The following is a 17,896-nucleotide window of genomic DNA, read 5'->3' as shown; positions in this document are numbered from 1 at the left end:
GAGAAATAGCTTTATGCCTTTTTAAAACTATTCTCCCCTAAACATTCACACACACACACACACACACACACACACACACAAATAACAGCATACAGGCAACATTGCAAGGGGCCTTTTAAAATGTTCTTCTTACCGGATATATAAATATATATCACTTTTATATACCTTTTAAAATATCACCTTCCTCAGAAATAAATTTTAAAATTAGGTTGTTTAGATATGGTTGGGCTGTGGCTTCCTCCTTTGTTTATAATACCCTGTTTCCCCGAAAATAAGACAGTGTCTTATATTAATTTTTTCTCCCAAAGTTGCACTAGGTCTTATTTTCAGGGGATGTCTTATCTTTCCATGCGCTAGGTCTTATTTTCGGAGGATGTCTTATTTTCGGGGAAACACAGTAAATAGAAGGGACAGCTAGGCTTTTAAATTTCAGTAAGACACTCAGTCTTCCCCTTGGTGATATGCCCCTAACTGGGTTTCTTGGCATGTTATTTAACATGCTAATGTTTCATACAATCATGTTTAATAAGGTTCAGGGAAGAGGGATGTTCACATTTAGTAAAACCTATTCTGAGCCCCATCTAAAAACTGAGCAAATAGTCCCACTTTAATCATTGCTTTGATAATGTCATGCATTATCTCTTAAGATATATCAATAGGGCAGAAATAAAATACAATAAGTAGGCAAGATGGGTGAGTGGTTAGCCTAAAAGGGGCTGATCATTTCTTTGAGGGTGAACACTTGATATCACATCACCCTTTAGGTGCATGCCTCTAGTCAAAACCTTGAATTACAAATGTACCAGTATGATTACAACAACCATGCTGCCTCCATTTGACAACCCTGATTTTTTTATGGTCTCTAGCCATGAGGAATGCATTGTGACAAATATTTCCCTTAAGTTCATGTGTTAAGTGCTGCTACTATTAAATTGTTTAAGCATGCTGGCAAGACCTTTGTAACACCTTGTTTTGCTGGACTTTAACCTTGAGTGTCAAAACGCCTAGGTATCTTTGGGAATTTTCACAGGATTATCACCTCTTCAAATGTCTCTGCAAGGCACAGTTCTGCTGGCATTGCTCTCGGTTCAGTAATGTGTTTCCCTAATGATTCCAACAGTCAGTATGTAATTCTGACAATATTTGTCCAGTCAAGCACAGTACTTTGCATCGGAAATCCCTGCTCTGGATCAAATTTCAGCCTGAATTCTCATCATTTAATCCTTGGACCACTTCATTTGACTTCTTTATGAGTATATTACATAGTTACCATGCAAGGTGCCTGGCATTGGTGCTAGGCATTAGGCCTTCTTCAAAAACTGGACCATAATTCTAGTTGTGCCTCAGATGTTCTAAATTTTCATCTGTAGCTCACCACCTTGATAATCCAGGTCTTGAAACACCCCTACGCAGATGTGGCTTCCAAGTAAGACTCTAGTTCCTCATCCTTCCCATATGACCTGAAGAAAAGCAAATAGAATTAATTCATCTACATCAAAAGTTCTACAGAGAGTTTTCCTCATATTTTTAAGGATTTTTAGGCCTGATTCCTCTTCAGTAAAAGTCATCAATCCAAAATAACATAGCCGGAGACAAGTTTCTTATATGGCCTAAGTTGGTTTCTACCTATCCACAGTGTTAATTCCTTTGATAACTGCTTGCTCCTTGGATGTGATACAGCTTAAGGTGGGCTTCACGATTAAAGATTTCAGGCTGCGTTTAACCCTGTTCTAACACTTAAGAAGAACCTTCAGTTCTCAGCAAGTGCCATCTCTACCATCAGAAAAGTCATATTTGTGCTGGAGAAAATCATCAGAGTGCATGCTAGGGAGACATATGGGCACTTAAAAATTTGAATCTGGGAGGTATATCTCATTGTGCGCCATATCCTATGTTCACCTAATGGCAAAATTCTGCTCAAGTCCTTTGTCTTCATTTCTGACAGCATGGAACCATTGTCGTGGGGGATCAACATCACATAACAGCCAGCCATTTCAATAATTATTTGTGGACACTTATCTGTGATGGAACAGAAGTATGAAGAGCTGGTGAAGGATTTTTTTTCAGGGAGAGAAAAAGGCTGGATCTCCCAAGGAAAATATTACAGTAACAAAAAGATGTTGACAAAGAAAAGGACAAAGGCCTTCCTCCCTCATCTGTTCACCAAGGCCAAAGAAAAACGTCCTGAGCTTGAGGTTTCAGCCTCTGGCTGAAGACAAGTTCAAAGTCCCTCACAGTCTTCAAGATGATCAGCTATCAGTTCTTACTCTGTAGACTCTCAAATGTACATTCTCAAATGAAGGGGTAGGTGACACTACCCCTTCAGTGCCCAGGAAGAAAAGCAATTCTTCCAGAAGCACATCTGAGCCATGCATGGCTTTTCCCTTCACCCACTCCTCCCTTACCTCTCAACTGTTTCCAAATGATGGCTATATTTCTCTTGAGGCAAAAAGCATTTGGCTACCAATATTTCCCCCCTGCTGAATAGATGAGGGATATTTAACAGAATTTTAGTAGTGTTTATCACCTGCCTTCAGTTGTGGACTCGAGTGCTGAAATTTATTTAGTAACCACTTTCTGGTTTCATTTTAGCCTCTACTGACCTGGTACTTGAGGGTACACTGCATTTGGTCTCCATTTAAACACCTCTTGTATGGTGGGAAGATATTATTATGCTCCAGAAACTTGCTTCTAACACACTGGCTGACTGAGGTCAAGCATCTCATTCTGCAGCCTTTCTCCTTGCGACACTCTGAATCCTGCACACTACCACCCTTTTGATAGCTGGTCTTGCTTTGAGAAAGATGGGGCCAGCAACTGGAGTCCTGAAGTCCTTTGTCCTGGGAAAGTTCTTTGTTTGGGTCCTGAAGTGACCCTAAAGGGGTTTTGTCTTTGTCTTCAGAGGAACAGCAGTCTGCCATACTGCTCAACTTTTGAGAAAGGAAAAGTGCCTGGCCTTTTCATTTTAGAGAATTACTATCTTCTCCCTTCTTCCACCACTTTTGTTCCTTTCCCCCTTGTGAATGAATATCATCCTTTTTACATTTTTAAACAGAAAGCAATTGAGGAGGAATTAGTAGTTGTGTTGCACATGAAGTTCACATTCATTGAAGGGAGGGGGAGTGTTTGCCTTTTCAAACTGGAAACGTGAATCCAGGCTTTAGGAATTTAGGATTATAATCAACCTCCAGGGATGGACTCTTGACAGGTAAGTAAGTATTTCAGTGCGTTCAAAAGAATGAGAATCAAATAGGGCATTTATAATTATCCTGAGGCCACGAATAACATGCTGTTCCACCAGCCCAAAGCTTTGTGTGTGGTCTGTGGTCTGTCAAGCTCATGATCTCTCTCAGTCCTGATTGCCAAGAACACTTGAAATCTGATACCACCTCTAATGACTACTTCTAACTGCTCCCCAAGGCAGCTTTATCTAGCGATCATTAATCCAAAAATACTTTACAGTTGTCCCTTCCCATTGGGATTCTGGGAGTTTGCCCACATTATACACTACTTCAGATGTTACACATATTAGGAGGATTATATGACATAAGGAAAATTGAAGTAAGAATTTTGGTTAGTCTCTATTCTAAAAGGAGAAAAATGTTTAGCTGTCATTTAAATTCCCTGGTCTCCCATATGTTTCCACAAGTTAGGGGTTCTTGTGAGCCTTAAAACATATGACAAGGATTTTTCATAGAAGCAAAGTTGTCATTTAAATTGTTTTTGCTATGTCCTGTAGATGAATGAAATTGGAGTTTTCTATCAAGCTGCTGGCATCATGATGAATGCTTAATATGTGTAACCACGATAGATGCAAAGGTATCAACAAAACATGGCTCCTGCTCTTGAGAGGCTTATAGTTTAGTTGAACAATTAATTAAACATTTCCTAAACTTGGTGCTGTGTCCTAGGGATACAAAGCCTTCTACTGTTCAGTAGGGAGGCGCCCTGTAAACAAATAATTACAGAACGTTGTGATAAATGCAATAATAGAAATATGTCCTAGAGGCATGTACCTTGGTTGCGGGCACATCCCCAGTAGGGGGTGTGCAAGAGGCAGCTGATTGATGATTCTCTCTCATCGATGTTTCTAACTCTCTATCCCTCTTCCTCTCTGTGAAAAATCAATTTTTTATATATATATATATATATATATTTATTATTTTTTATTTTTATTTTTTTTTTAAGAAAGAAAGAAATATGTCCTAGAGCAAGATTCATTCAACGCGTTTGTGGATCATCTCATTGCAGATATAGTGACATTTATAGTGGAGAGTTTCTGATAGCCCTTGCCCTCGTGGACTTGCAGTCTAGGAGAGTGGACAGACAAGTAAAGTGCTATGAGAAGATGTGGCCAGGATTTAGGGGAAGAAGATAAACTTTTAAACTAACAAAATGAGGGAATAATGTATTTATGCTGAGACCTAGAAAATGAATATGCATTCGTATCTGCTGCTCTAGTAAAGACATCAGGAAAAACATTGGCTAGTCATAGCTTAAAGGCCAGCATGGCAAGAAAGTGGTAAATGGGAGAGGATGAGATGGAGTTGAGGAAGATGGGAGCCAAGACACTAAGTATCTTATTAGCATTAGAGATTTTGGATTAAATTCTAAATACTGTGGGAAACCAATAAAGGATTTTACTTATTTGAAAGATCACTAGAGTAATGTGGAGAATGACTAGAATAGAGAGGCAAGAGTAGACGTGGGGAAACTACTTTAGAAGGCCTTTGCTGTGGTTTTAGGGAGATGATTATGGGTTGACTTTCAGTGATGCCATTAGGAATAGAGAAATGTGGACAGAATTTCAGAGAAAGGATGAATGAACTTTGGAAATGTGATTGAAAGAGTGGATGACAGCCAGTTTCCTGGCTTGAGTAACTGAGTAGGTGGGTGTAGCATTTATTGAGATAGGACTAGAGAAGCATATTTGTTAGGGAAGATCGAGTTCATGGCAGGTTTTATGGAGGAGGTAGTACTTAATGTGGGACAAACAAAAAGACATTGTTGTAAAAAGGTAAATACTAGCCCTAGCTGGTTTTGCTCAGTGGTTAGAGCATCAGCCTTTGGACTGAAGAGCTCCAGGTCAAGGGCACATGCCCAGGTTGCAGCTCGATCCCCAGTAGGGAGTATGCAGGAGGCAGCCAATCAATGATTCTCTCTCATCACTGATGTTTCTATCTCTCTCTCCCTCTCTCTTCCTCTCTCCCTCTCTTCTTCTCTCAAATCAATAAAATATATATATATGAAAAAAAATGGTAAATACCAAATCAAGATGGGTAATAGAAATAGTAAGTGCTCTAAGAGTTGATCAGGAAATGATCATCAATTTCTAGGGAGATTAATCTGAGAAGATTTCTTCGAAGACATGAGACATGAATTTGCCTGAGGATTGGGTGATACTTGGATTAGTGCAGGAAAAATATTCCAGATTGAAAAGCCAAAAGAACAAATACTGTGGTAGATGTCATGTAAGTTAAGTCTTAAGAACAGCTTATTGCCGAAATCGGTTTGGCTCAATGGATAGAGCGTTGGCTTGGGGACTGAAGGGACCCGGGTTCGATTCCGGTCAAGGGCATGTACCTTGGTTGCGGGCATATCCCCAGTAGGGGGTGTGCAAGAGGCAGCTGGTCAATGACTCTCTCTCATCTATGTTTCTAACTATATCTCTCCCTTCCTCTCTGTACAAAATCAATAAAATAAATTAAAAAAAAAAGAAGAAGAACAGCTTATTAAATAAAACTGAGGAAGTTGGATTGGGAAATAGAGGAAGTGTAGCAGTTGGAAGGGGCCAGATTTGTTGGGGAGGGTACCCAGAAGTGCAATGGTGAAGCTGCAATTGGAACAGGTTGTAATTTGGGTAGTTAATCTGTTTTTTATGTGTTGAGTGAATTGAAGTGTGGAAGGTTGGTTTTCATTTTGTTTTTGGAAATTTATTGGTGCCAGCATATGGGTTTGGATTGAATTCATAAATCCAGTGAAGAGGGAAAATAAACAGGATTGAAGTTTCTTAATGGAGATAGGAAAGGAAGAATCAAAATTAACTTTCAAGAACTTAGACCTTGATAACTGGGAAGACTATTTTTTTAATACATTTTATTGATTTTTTTTTTTACAGAGGATAGTAGAGTGATAGAGATCTCTAGTTAGAATCATTGAGAGAAACATCGATCAGCTGCCTCCTGCACAACTCCTACTGGGGATGTGCCCACAACCAAGGTACATGCCCTTGACCGGAATCGAACCTGGTACCTTTCAGTCCACAGGTCGACGCTCTATCCACCGAGCCACGCCAGTTAGGGCTGGGAAGATTATTTTTGTCAAAAGTGAAAATGTCAGGAATGTGTGGGTTGAATAAGAAGTTTATTAGATATGTTGAGGTTAAGTTTCCAGTAGAGTAGACTGTCTCCTGAAGACTATTGAATCAGAGCAGACCAACAAATCTGTGACTTCAAATGTTTTAAAAAGCAAACATTGACAAAAAGGAACTAGATTCTTCATAAACCTCAAATTGAGAAAGACCACTACTCATTAACTATGTTGAGAAGACAGTGTGTTCTTACACTTTACTATGTGTATCATATTGTAATTTTTCTTTCTTTCTCATAACTTGGATTATCCTGCTAGATATTGTAAGTGAAGTTTTCTGCACTTCCAGGACAACTCTTTTATCACCATTACTTTGTATGAAATTGTGCATTTGTTTTTTTTCTTCTTGAGTCTTGCTCCTTACTGTGTCTCCCCAACTTTGTCCCCCTTTTAAAGTCTCTTTCAAACAGGTCTGGTAGGAGAAAATAGGTTCTTGGAGAAAGACAGTTTTTCCTTGAAAACCTATTGAGATTGAGATGCTAGATTGGCATGCATAAATTATGCCGAATTACTACTTACTCCCTGAAGCCTGATAAGTACTATGACCTCAGTCAAAACCTTTGATTTTGGGTCATACATTCTTTGTCCTGATCTTTTGAGATTGTTAGAACCTACTAGTCTTTATTTGCTGAACAGATGGTGACTGTTGTTCAAATTTTAGTCTTGTTCTCACTGTTTTGCTACTATGTTTTTTGGGGGGAGTGGTTGGAAGGGGAGGGGCCTTTCTCTAATAAAGAGCTGAAGGGTTAGCTACCTTCGATTTCTTTGTCTTAACATCTTCTCGCTACCTCCCACAGAGATCCATATGGCTTTGGAGACAGTCGAGATTCAAGACGTGATCGATCCCCAATTCGAGGAAGTCCAAGAAGAGAGCCCAGGGATGGGAGAAATGGCCGTGACACCCGCGATAGCAGAGACATGCGAGACCCCCGAGACTTACGGGACCACAGAGATAGAGACGTTCGGGATCACAGAGACAGAAGTATGCGTGATGCTCGGGACATGAGGGATTTTAGAGACTTCCGTGATCTAAGAGACTCTAGGGATTTTCGAGATCATCGAGACCCCATGTATGATAGATACAGAGACATGAGAGACTCCCGAGATCCCATGTACAGGTAGGTACATGTACAGCTATTCTGCTTGGCATTTTTTTTTTTTGGTAAGAGTATTACTTATTTGTTTTCTGCTAAACTAATTGAAAGCTCTGAAGGGCATGATTTTATATCTCCATTGTCTATCAAATGGCAGGTATGCTGCTCAGTAAATATTTTAGCAAATGAATTTTGGTCTCTCCCCATGACCTATGAAAGATAACATTGTGCAAATGGAAAAAAGATGAAGTGCAAATTGTTTTGGCAGTGCAAAAGCACAGGGAAGATACACTTTGTCAGGAAAATGCACTTTATACCCACTAGGGTGGCTATAATTTATTTTTTAAGAACACAGAGCTCTAGCTAGTTTGGCTCAGTGGATAGAGTGTCATCCTGCAGACTAAAGGGTCTCCTGGGTTCAATTCCAGTCAAGGGCACATGCCCAGGTTGCTTGTAGACGCAATCTCAGTATGGGGCATGTAGGAGACAGCCAATCAATGATTCTCTTTCATCATTGATGTTTCTATCTCTCTCTCTCTTTTCCTTTCCCTCCCTCTCTGAAATAAAAATAAATGTGTTAAAACACACACACACACCACACTAGCAATTGCTGGTGAGGTGTGGAAAAATTGGAACAATAATTTACCTTGTTGGTAGGAATGTAAAATAATGTGGCAACTGTGGAAAACAGTTTGGAAATTTCTCAAAAAGTTATAAATGTAGTAGAATTACTATGATCAATTCCACTCCTGACTATACCCAAAAGAATTAGAAAGAGGCAAACAGACACTTTTACATGAATGTGCACAGCAGCATTATTCACAGTAACTGAAAGGTAGATACAACCCAAAGTCCATCAGTAGATGGATAAAAAATGTGATGTATTCATGCAATAGAATAGTATTCAACCATAAAAAGGAAGGTAATGCTGATACCTGCTGCCACATGGATGGACCTTGGAAACATGCTAAATGGCCCTGGCTGGTTTTCTCAATGGTTAGAACATCAGCCCAAGCACCTACGGGTCTCTGAGTCAATTCCCAATCAAGGGCAGGTACCTTGGTTGTGGGTTTGATACCTAACCCTGGACTGGGCACTTGTAGAAGGCAGCCAATCAATGTTTCTCTTTCCCCAGCCGCCTCTTTCCCTCCCTTTCTCTCTGAAAATTAGTGGAAAAAATATCGTTGTGTGAGGATTTTAAAAAATACATTATGCTAAGTGAAATAAGCCAAACAGACACAAAAGACAAATGTCATATAATCCCATTTATATGAAATGTCTAAAAAGGGCAAATTCATAGGCAGAAGTATCTTTTTATGCCCTATTCCCTTCTTTAATGGGTAGAGTTTCAGTTCAGAGTGTTCTGTTTTGAGTGATAAAAAATTATTGTGTGTGTGTGTGTGTGTGTGTGCATATATAATATATATACAGTGTGTGTGTGTGTATGTGTGTGTGTGTATGTATATATATATGCATGCATATATACACACACTGTATATATGCATACGCATACATATACATGGAACAGTTCCTCAAAACTAATATCAATAATTATAACCAGGCCCTGGCCAGTGTGGTATAGCCCAGTGGTTAGTGTTGGCCTGCGCACCCAAGTTGATTCCAGTCAAGATGGCATTACCTGGGTTGCAGGTTCAATCCCCAGTTCTAATCAGGCCAGTGCAAGAGACAGTTGATGCCTCCCTCTCTCCCTACCCCCCCCCTTTCTATTTTCTCTCCCCCTCCCTCCCTTCCTTCTTTTTTCTCCCCTCCCTCCCTGCCTTCCACTTTCTAAAAACCAATGGGAAAATATCCTAAGGTAAAGATTAACAAAAAATAATAATAATTACTACCAGTTACTTTGTGTTTGCTTTATGCCAGGGGCTCATTTGCAGTCACAGAGGTAATAAGCAGTGAGTCCCAGATACCGGCATACCTCATTTATTATGCTTTACAAATTGAAGGCAAGACCCTCCACCAGCAAAAAAGATTACAACTCGCTTTATTGCAATACTTGCTTTATTGCAATGGTCTTGAACCAAACCTACAATATTTTCCAGGTATACTTGTACTAACCTCATTGGTCCAATCCCAAAGTCATATGCCTTACAATGCTTGTTTCCTCGCAGGGGACTGGGTCTTGAAGAATTCTTTGTATCTGATTTTTTCAGGATAGGACGACAGTTTTCATTTTGTGATAATTTCTTTAACTTTACAGGAGAGAAAGCTCTTATGACCGATACCTGCGAATGGATGACTATGGCAGGAGAAAGGATGACTCTTACTTTGACCGTTATAGGGATAGCTTTGATGGAAGAGGCCCTCCAGGCCCAGAAAGTCAGTCTCGTGCAAAAGGTAAAGTAGCGGAGACACTTTACCTTCTATTACTGATAGAATACTTGACCAAAAATAGAGGAAACTAATAACCAACTGAAAGGGGGCAAATGATGTGGCTAACAATTTACAAAAGGAAAAAATACAAATAGCCTATTGATATGTAGAGAGCATTTTCAATGCAAGTTAGTATTATCTGGTTTAGTCATATAAGAAGAAGAAATAAATATGAAATTTCATCAATAAGAAATAAACTAAAGATTGGAGCTAAAGAGGTTGCTTGCGTTTTGCCCATTATACAAATAACTAGTCTGCGTTATCTGTGAAGCATGGGGTTTGTGGGCTTGTTTATTTGTTTGCTTTATAATTTTTACCTAACAGCATCTCTTTAAAAAGACAAACATGCTTTTTAAAAGTATGGTTTTCTCAATACATCTTTAAAGGTTTTTAAATTGCTTCATATCCAGTTGAGTAATAGCAGTAGGTGATTCACCCCTCTGGGTAAAACCTATCTATTAAAGAGGGAATATGCTAATTGGCCCTCATACCATTGCAAAGATGGCAGCATCCACAGCCAGTAAGGAGGGAATATGCTAATTGACTGTCCCATCCTCAAAGATGGTGGCTCCCACAGCCACAAGATGGCGGTGCCCAGTCTCCCCAGCCCCGCCAGAGTGACAGGTGTGTGGCAAGGCCAGGCCTGCCCCCAGGTGGGCCCAGCTGCTCCCTGTTTCTGCCTCCAGAGTCCCCCAGTCCCCTCAGCCCCCCAGCTGCCCAGGACAGCCCAAGGTGCAGGCAAGCCTCAGGTGGCAGCTGCCCAGCCGCCAAGGAGCACCCAGGCTCAGGTAGCCAGGCTGGCTGAGGCTTGCACTGACAGCAGTGGTAGCAGCAGAGGGGTGATGGGGTGTCGCCTTCCCCTGATTGCCAGGTCGCCTCCCACCCCACCCCTGAGGGCTCCTGGACCGAGAGGGGGCAGGCTGGGCTGAGGTTTCCCCCCCTCTCCAATGCATGAATTTTCATGCACAGGGCCTCTAATAAATTAATAAGAGCCTTTCTTAATAAGTCTTTTTACACACACACTACACGTCTACACACTCTCCTTTTACTCCCTCACACTCTCTTCATCACTCCTAATGGCTATTTTTAGGAGATAATCTAGAGCAGTGTTTCCCAAACCTTTGACATATGTGTGTCCCTTCTATAATTTTTGTAACGCTGAGTACCCCTCGTACTCATGAGAACATAGAATTAGGCGCAGCTAAGCACCGTGCAGTGCATATCCCCACCAAACTCCAGTGCAACACGTACCCCCACCAAACTCTTCCCGTACCCCTGGGGGTAGGCGTACCACACTTTGAGGAACACTGGTCTAGAGGATTGAGAGAGAGAGAGTGAGTGTGTGTGTGTGTGTGTGTTATGATCTTTGCCTGCAGGTAGTTCAGAATTCAAAGTAAAGCCTGTGATTTATTTTTATAGAGAAAATAAGCACAATTCATATTTTAGTTTTCCCTGGTGGTATCTTCCAGAGCGTTTGAAACGTGAAGAACGGCGTAGAGAAGAGCTTTATCGTCAATATTTTGAAGAAATCCAGAGACGCTTTGATGCTGAAAGGCCTGTTGATTGTTCTGTAATTGTGGTCAACAAGCAGACTAAGTAAGAACCCTTTGGATATTTCTCCTGAGTAAGGGGAAGGATCAGAATTGAAACTCAGGCTCCCTCTTGGCAGCTCTACCCACTGAATGTGGTCTGTGTATTCTGGCATTGCTGTGCTGTCTTAGCCAGAGTTTTTTCAATTGTAAGACAGAAAAAGCATTACAAACTGGGTTGGGCCTCAAAGGGAAATGTTTAGTTTGCTTGGCTTGGAAGTTCAGGGATGGTCACATCCAGGGTCAAACCATGTTACCAATTTTGGGTCTCTGTTGCCTCATTATTAGACAGGCATTCTCCTTGAAAAGGCAGAATGGCACTGGCCCTAGACATGTATCTTCCTGGCTTAGCAAATACAATGGAAAGAGAGTTTCTCCTTCTAGCGCTTCCATCTAACATCCTGGAATTGTCTTTCATTGGACTAAACTGGCTCATTTTCCCATTGCTGGACTAGTCACTTTAGCCAACAGTGCTGGGATGCCCTGATTGGCCAGGGCTAGGTCGTATGCCCATCCTATCCCTAGAGCTTAAGGTGACTTAGTCCTGTGGAGCCATGTGAACTGAGTTAGAGAGAGATGCCTTCCCAAAGGAAAATCGAAGCAAAAATATATGCTGGTCATCCAAGCAGTAGAGGCCTCCCTTCAAGGGACAACCCCTACTCCCCAGTACCGTAGGAGGCACGTCTCTGTATTTGTCAGCCAAGTATGAAGTCTTTTTTGTGAAGTGCCATGGCCTTGCAGAAACGTTAGGTGATCCTGCTAGTCGGTCCAGAGTTCACAATGCTGTTTTACTCCACCTGTTTTACGTTCTTTCCTTCAAGAGGCAGAGCAGAGAAGCAGAAGGGAGTATAGCGGCTTGCGGGCTTGGCAGTAGCTATGTATTCTTTCCCTTGGTGATTACTAAATAACTTCATGTATTTCTAGCAGTTTGGGGTTAAAGAGCCAATTTCAAGGCAGAAGCTACACTAAGCAGCAGACAGAGTTCACAGGCTCTGGGCTGTCTTGTTTAGAAATAGATGCTGCTTTAACTGTAGAAATGGGGGTTTTATTTGTTTGTTAAATTTGTTTGTTTGCTATCATTTTCTAAACACCTATTCTGTACTATCCCCCATGCAGACACTTTATGCAAAATATTTTTAATCTTCATAGTAAGCATGGCACATGTGTACTCATTCAATTTTTTTGTGCGAATGGCAGATGCTAGGTACTGGAGCTATAATGGTAAACACACACAGCAGCCCCTTCTTATGGAGCTTACTCCCTAGTTGAGCAGATGTATTGGCGATAGACTATGAGGAGAAATACATCAAGGTCCTAATTTAGATTGGAGAGAAGGTCAAGGAGATGAAATGGCAGCTGAGCATATTACTCCTGTTTTATTGGTAAAGAAAGTGAGATTTGTAAGAGGTAAAGGGATCTGCTCAAAGCTTCACAGCTTTTCAAGTCAGTGTTAGAGCTGGGATCCAAACTGTCTTTCTAGGTGAAAACCTATGCTTTTCCCATGATTATGCAGCCTCCCCAAAGACAAGTCTATTTAGGCAGTGAGATGGTGAAAGAAAGGGCTGCTGTACTAGAGAATCAGGAGAAGGACCTGGCTACTAACTACTGCGCTGCCAGCAACTTCATATAGAACCATTCGGAGCGAGGATAAAGAGAAGGAAATCTAGATCCTTGGAGTCTGAAGAGGGCACTGGGGAGACCTTGGGTTGAACTCTCCTAAGTAGTACACAGCTGGCTGGGATGCAGCAGTGTGCAGATTGGGAGTGCTCACCTGGATTCTGTTTGTTTCTACAGAGATTATGCTGAATCTGTGGGGCGGAAGGTACGAGACCTAGGCATGGTAGTGGATTTGATCTTCCTCAACACAGAGGTTTCGCTGTCACAAGCCCTGGAGGATGTTAGCAGGGGAGGGTCTCCTTTTGCTATTATCATCACCCAGCAACACCAGATTCACCGCTCATGTACAGTCAACATCATGTTTGGAACCCCACAAGGTATGGGGCCCAAGTGGGTCAGAATTCCAGGGGTAGTCACTTAGTCCATTAATTCTTTCATGCCGAAATCAGAAGAACCAAGGTTGGGGCAAATGACTCATATATTTCAGCTCAGATATGGTAGGATCCTTTGATAAGTGCACACTGGTGGAGATTTTATGGTCATTGCAGTGTTTCCCAAACTTTTGACATATGTGTACCCTTTCTATAATTTTCGTAACGCTGAGTACCCCTCGTACTCATGAGAACGTAGAATTAGGTGCAGCTAAGCACGGTGCAGTGCATATCCCCACCAAACTCCTGTGCAACGCGTACCCCCACCAAACTTTTCCCGTACCCCTGAGGGTACGCATACCACACTTTGGGAAAAACTGTTTTAGTGGATACAATTCTACATAAGACATATGTTTTCCCCTTAGGTATGTACAGGGGTGTGCTGGCAAATGTTCAACAACCAGTTCTGGGTGAGGAAATGAGGGCAGTGTGGTTTGTAGCATTTGCTGATTTTTGTGGTGCAAATGCTCTGACTGTGTCCTACTTCAAACCATCCATGTGAAGTCACTTCAGGAAGAGTTGGGAAGAGATGCGCAGTCAGCTCTTGCCAGTGGTCATGAGTGTGATAGAAAGCTTTCACCAAACTTTCTAGTGGCAGACAGAAATACAATGGAAAGAGAGCTTGTAGGATGCTATTTGAAAGTGTGCTAAGCAGAGGGACTGTGAGAACAGGGAGAGGGCCTTGACCTCCTAGAGGTCCAGGGGAGGAGGTTCTTTGAAGTCCTTCCCGGAAGTGACTTTTAGTACTTTGTGCCCAGATGTGGAGAGTCAGCCAATTGATGCCCTGCTCTTTCAACGCAGACTTTTCCCTCTTCCCACCACACACCAGATCTCTATTTGTCTGACAGGTTATACCCAAACCATAAAATACGTAAGGCTCTCCTGTGTGTCATTTGTCTCTCTGAGGAATAGTCCTCAAGATACGTGAGTTCATTTATATAAAGTTTTGAGAAGTCTTCTCACCACCCTGTAAATCGTATTGCCCAAGGAGAGGAGGTTCCTTAGGGTCACCATTTAGTCTTAATTCGTTACCTTTGAACTAAGGAATTCAAAAACAGTAGGCCAGCTCTATCCCGAGAAGCACCGTGGAGAGCCAGGCTTTACCGACGGGCTTTTGACCCCCTGCAGCCACCCCTCCATGGTCACCCCCACGAAGTCTCTCTGAAGCTGGGAGAGGCTATCATGTTGCTTTGATTTTTACTACAAGTCTAGGAATTCCGAAAAGAACCAGCTCTGTACAAAGATGTGCATTCCCCACCAAAGAAATGCATTTACGTGTCTTCCCAGTTCATCTCCTTCCCCTCCCTTCCCCATCCCAAGCTTTTTGTTACTGTTTCTTGCTGGCTTGAGACTAAGAAAGGCGTGGTAGATAGAGTTCAGGAGGTGGGCACTGAAATCTCTCTTGGGAGAAAATAACTCATGTCACTCCCTCCTGCAGAGCACCGCAACATGCCCCAGGCAGACGCCATGGTGCTGGTGGCCAGAAATTATGAGCGCTACAAGAGTGAGTGCCGGGAAAAGGAACGCGAGGAGATTGCCAGACAGGCGGCCAAGATGGCCAATGAAGCCATTCTGCAGGAAAGAGAGAGAGGAGGCCCCGATGAAGGAGTACGCGGGGGCCATCCTCCAGCCATCCAAAGCCTCATCAACCTGCTGGCAGACAACAGGTACCTCACTGCCGAAGAGACTGACAAGATCATCAACTACCTGCGAGAGAGGAAGGAGCGGCTGATGAGGAGCAGCACCGACTCTCTGCCTGGTGAGCTACGTGGCAGGGCCGAGGTGAAGTTCTGACTCTGCATTTCTCTAATTCCCAGGCTCTGTTGGGAGGGTGGGAGGCCCATGGCTCTTTGGGGTGGGTAAGGGAATGAGCCCACCCCTGTGTGTGCCTCGTGGGCCTTTATACTGATAAAATGATAACTTAATACTTGGGCCCAGAATTCTGATCCCTGTAGTTAATCTGGTGATGGATAGACTAGTGTTACTGACTCCCTGGTAACCAGGGTGGATGCCCTTTTTCCTTTAATTAATTCTCTGGGGGAGCTAGGCTGTCTTCTGTAGACAGCTCATACCAAGGAGTGGCCCCTGTGGGAAATTGATGTTATAGTCTGTGTACTGTGTGATTGATGTGATCAGTGATTGTTGTTCTTCCCTGGGCTGCCAAGCCTCCTGCCCATGGAGGGTACTTTCAACCAGATACCTCCTCCTCCTGTCTTGTAGGCCCGATTTCCCGCCAACCACTCGGGGCGACCTCGGGTGCCTCGCTGAAGACACAGCCAAGCTCCCAACCGCTCCAGAGCAGCCAAGTGCTCCCCTCTGCTACACCCACTCCAGCTGTGCCCTCCACCTCCCAGCAAGAGCTTCAGGCCAAAATCCTCAGCCTCTTCAATAGTGGCACGGTTGTGGCCAATAGCTCTGCATCTCCCTCAGTCGCTGCCGGAAACACCCAGAACCAGAATTTTTCCACACCTGTAAACAGCCAGCCTCAGCAAAGATCACAGGCCTCTGGCAATCCGCCTCCAAACATTTTGGGACAGCCACCATCTGCTCGGAACATGGGCCCCAGGCCTGGGGCTCCTTCCCAGGGGCTCTTTGGCCAGCCTTCCAGTCGCCTGGCACCTGCCAGCAACATAGCTAGCCAGAGGCCGGTGTCTTCCACAGGTATCAACTTTGACAATCCGAGTGTACAGAAGGCTCTGGACACCCTGATCCAGAGTGGCTCCGCTCTCTCCCACCTGGTTAGCCAAACCACAGCACAGGTGGGGCAGCCCCAGGCGCCCATGGGATCTTACCAGAGGCATTACTGAGGCTCAATCTCAACTGTTCCCGGCTCCCTCATCCCTGGCCGCCTCCCATCTATTGTGTTCTAAGTAGTTATTTGGAGGATGTTCTTTGCGCCTATCCAGGTCACATCAAATGTCCTAAGTTTCTACCACCTGCTCTCTCTTCTGCCCAAGGCTGTGTTGCTTATTCCTTCCAGAGTCAGAGTTTATATTGCATTTGGGGTTGTGTATTTTTTTGTTGTTTTTGTTTTTTTTGTAGAAAATAAATATTTCTGGGGTCACTTGGGTGGCAGTATGGGTGTCTGGGCTCAGTTGATATTTTATGGGTTTCTCTGGTCTCTGTCACCTGGATTTGGGGGGTGGAGAAGAAAAAGCCAAGCCCCAACTGGTTGAGTTTGGAATAGCATTTTCATGTCAATAGCCTTTGTTTTCCAGCCTCAGAGGCCAGTCAGAGCTCCAGTTCCTATCTGCAGCTCCTGCCCAGAGTTGCATAGCAGACTAGGCTCAGCAGGTGTCATTGTGCCCACCCCTGTGTTGGGTCTGCTCAAGGATGTATAATTTGGCTACTCTGGAGTTTAGGAGTGTCCATGGCAGCCACACAGACAAGATACTCTTCTGCCTGACACAGTATTGTTGGTTTGGGGTTTTCTTGTTTTTCTCTTCTTTTGCTCTCATTTCATTGGAGGATCTCCAGTAGACTGAACAATTCCAGTCACCAGCAGTTTTAACATAAACTGTGAATCTGGGCCCCAACCATTTTTACCCCCTTAACATTTCCATCAGCCTCTCCTTCTCCAGTGGTAGTTTGATGGAATCCATTCTGAGAAGGCAACTCTAGACTCTGGCATTGAACACCCATTTTTTCAGTGACTGTTTGAGTTTTGGGCTTAAAAATCAACCTCTTGTTTTCTGAGTAGCAGGAGGGAGGGATCATTTTGATGTCAGACTTTGGGTAGCTGGACATGTTCTTGATACAGGTGGCTGTTCCTAACTTTTGAGCCAGAATGAAATTATTAGAGGGAGGACTTCTGGCCGCTGCTCTGGAAGGAGCCACAGGAGGCTGCCCTCTCCCTTGGGTTGGAGCTCGTTAGAGCCCCGTGGATCTTAGTCTCAAGGGGCCTCTGGCAGGGACGAGGGAGAACGTGACTTCAGCTGAGTCCCTGCCAGTGGCTAAGCAAACAATGGTTTAAAAGACTCAAGGTCCCCAGATGGCAGCATTTTATGTTCTGATCTGTTTGTGTTCTATAGTGTTTTTCCCTCTTTGGAACTTGTGTTGTCGATAAGATGATTACTTTTTAATTAAAATGAAAAAGGAAATGTGTCGTCTCCTTGAAGTGTGACTATCTGCAGGACCTCTTTTTGGGGGTATTCCCTCTGAGGGTTGGAACGGAGGGTCCCTGGAAGCACTGACTAGTTTCAGTCTGCTGTGAGGCCTGCCCCCTCTTGTCCTCAACCTATGCTTAGGCCTCGAAACCTCTTTAACCCTTGCTTCTCTTCAGCCCACCTAGCTAGCAGCTTTAATAACAGTTCAGAGCAGTCGCCTGCTGGCTAATTCCAATGCTGTGTGAAACATCCTTGTCTGTGTAGACTCTCAGTGTGTCAGCAGGCTTGTCCTCTTATTCTAG

General features: G+C 43.2%; 1 protein-coding gene across 3 annotated transcripts in view; it reads left to right on the top strand.

Moving 5' to 3' along the window:
- NCOA5 (nuclear receptor coactivator 5) overlaps positions 1 to 17,588 on the top strand; it is a 30,198-nt gene extending 12,610 nt beyond the window's left edge. For 2 of the 3 annotated variants that reach the window (XM_036418544.2, XM_036418543.2), the window contains 6 exons: positions 7,167 to 7,488; positions 9,674 to 9,815; positions 11,321 to 11,447; positions 13,235 to 13,434; positions 14,927 to 15,247; positions 15,709 to 17,588. In XM_036418544.2, the coding sequence (XP_036274437.1) occupies positions 7,288 to 7,488; positions 9,674 to 9,815; positions 11,321 to 11,447; positions 13,235 to 13,434; positions 14,927 to 15,247; positions 15,709 to 16,295 (1,578 nt within the window). In that variant the 5' untranslated portion in view covers positions 7,167 to 7,287 and the 3' untranslated portion in view covers positions 16,296 to 17,588. Of the gene's footprint in view, positions 1 to 7,166; positions 7,489 to 9,673; positions 9,816 to 11,320; positions 11,448 to 13,234; positions 13,435 to 14,926; positions 15,271 to 15,708 lie in introns of all 3 variants that reach the window. The other variant, XM_036418545.2, reaches the window with a different exon arrangement.
- The last annotated feature ends 308 nt before the right edge of the window (positions 17,589 to 17,896 follow it).

This window comes from Pipistrellus kuhlii, unplaced genomic scaffold, assembly GCF_014108245.1.
Source record: "Pipistrellus kuhlii isolate mPipKuh1 unplaced genomic scaffold, mPipKuh1.p scaffold_m20_p_6, whole genome shotgun sequence".
In the NCBI taxonomy this organism is placed as follows: domain Eukaryota; kingdom Metazoa; phylum Chordata; class Mammalia; order Chiroptera; family Vespertilionidae; genus Pipistrellus; species Pipistrellus kuhlii.
This window is presented reverse-complemented; position numbering and strand designations above follow the sequence as displayed.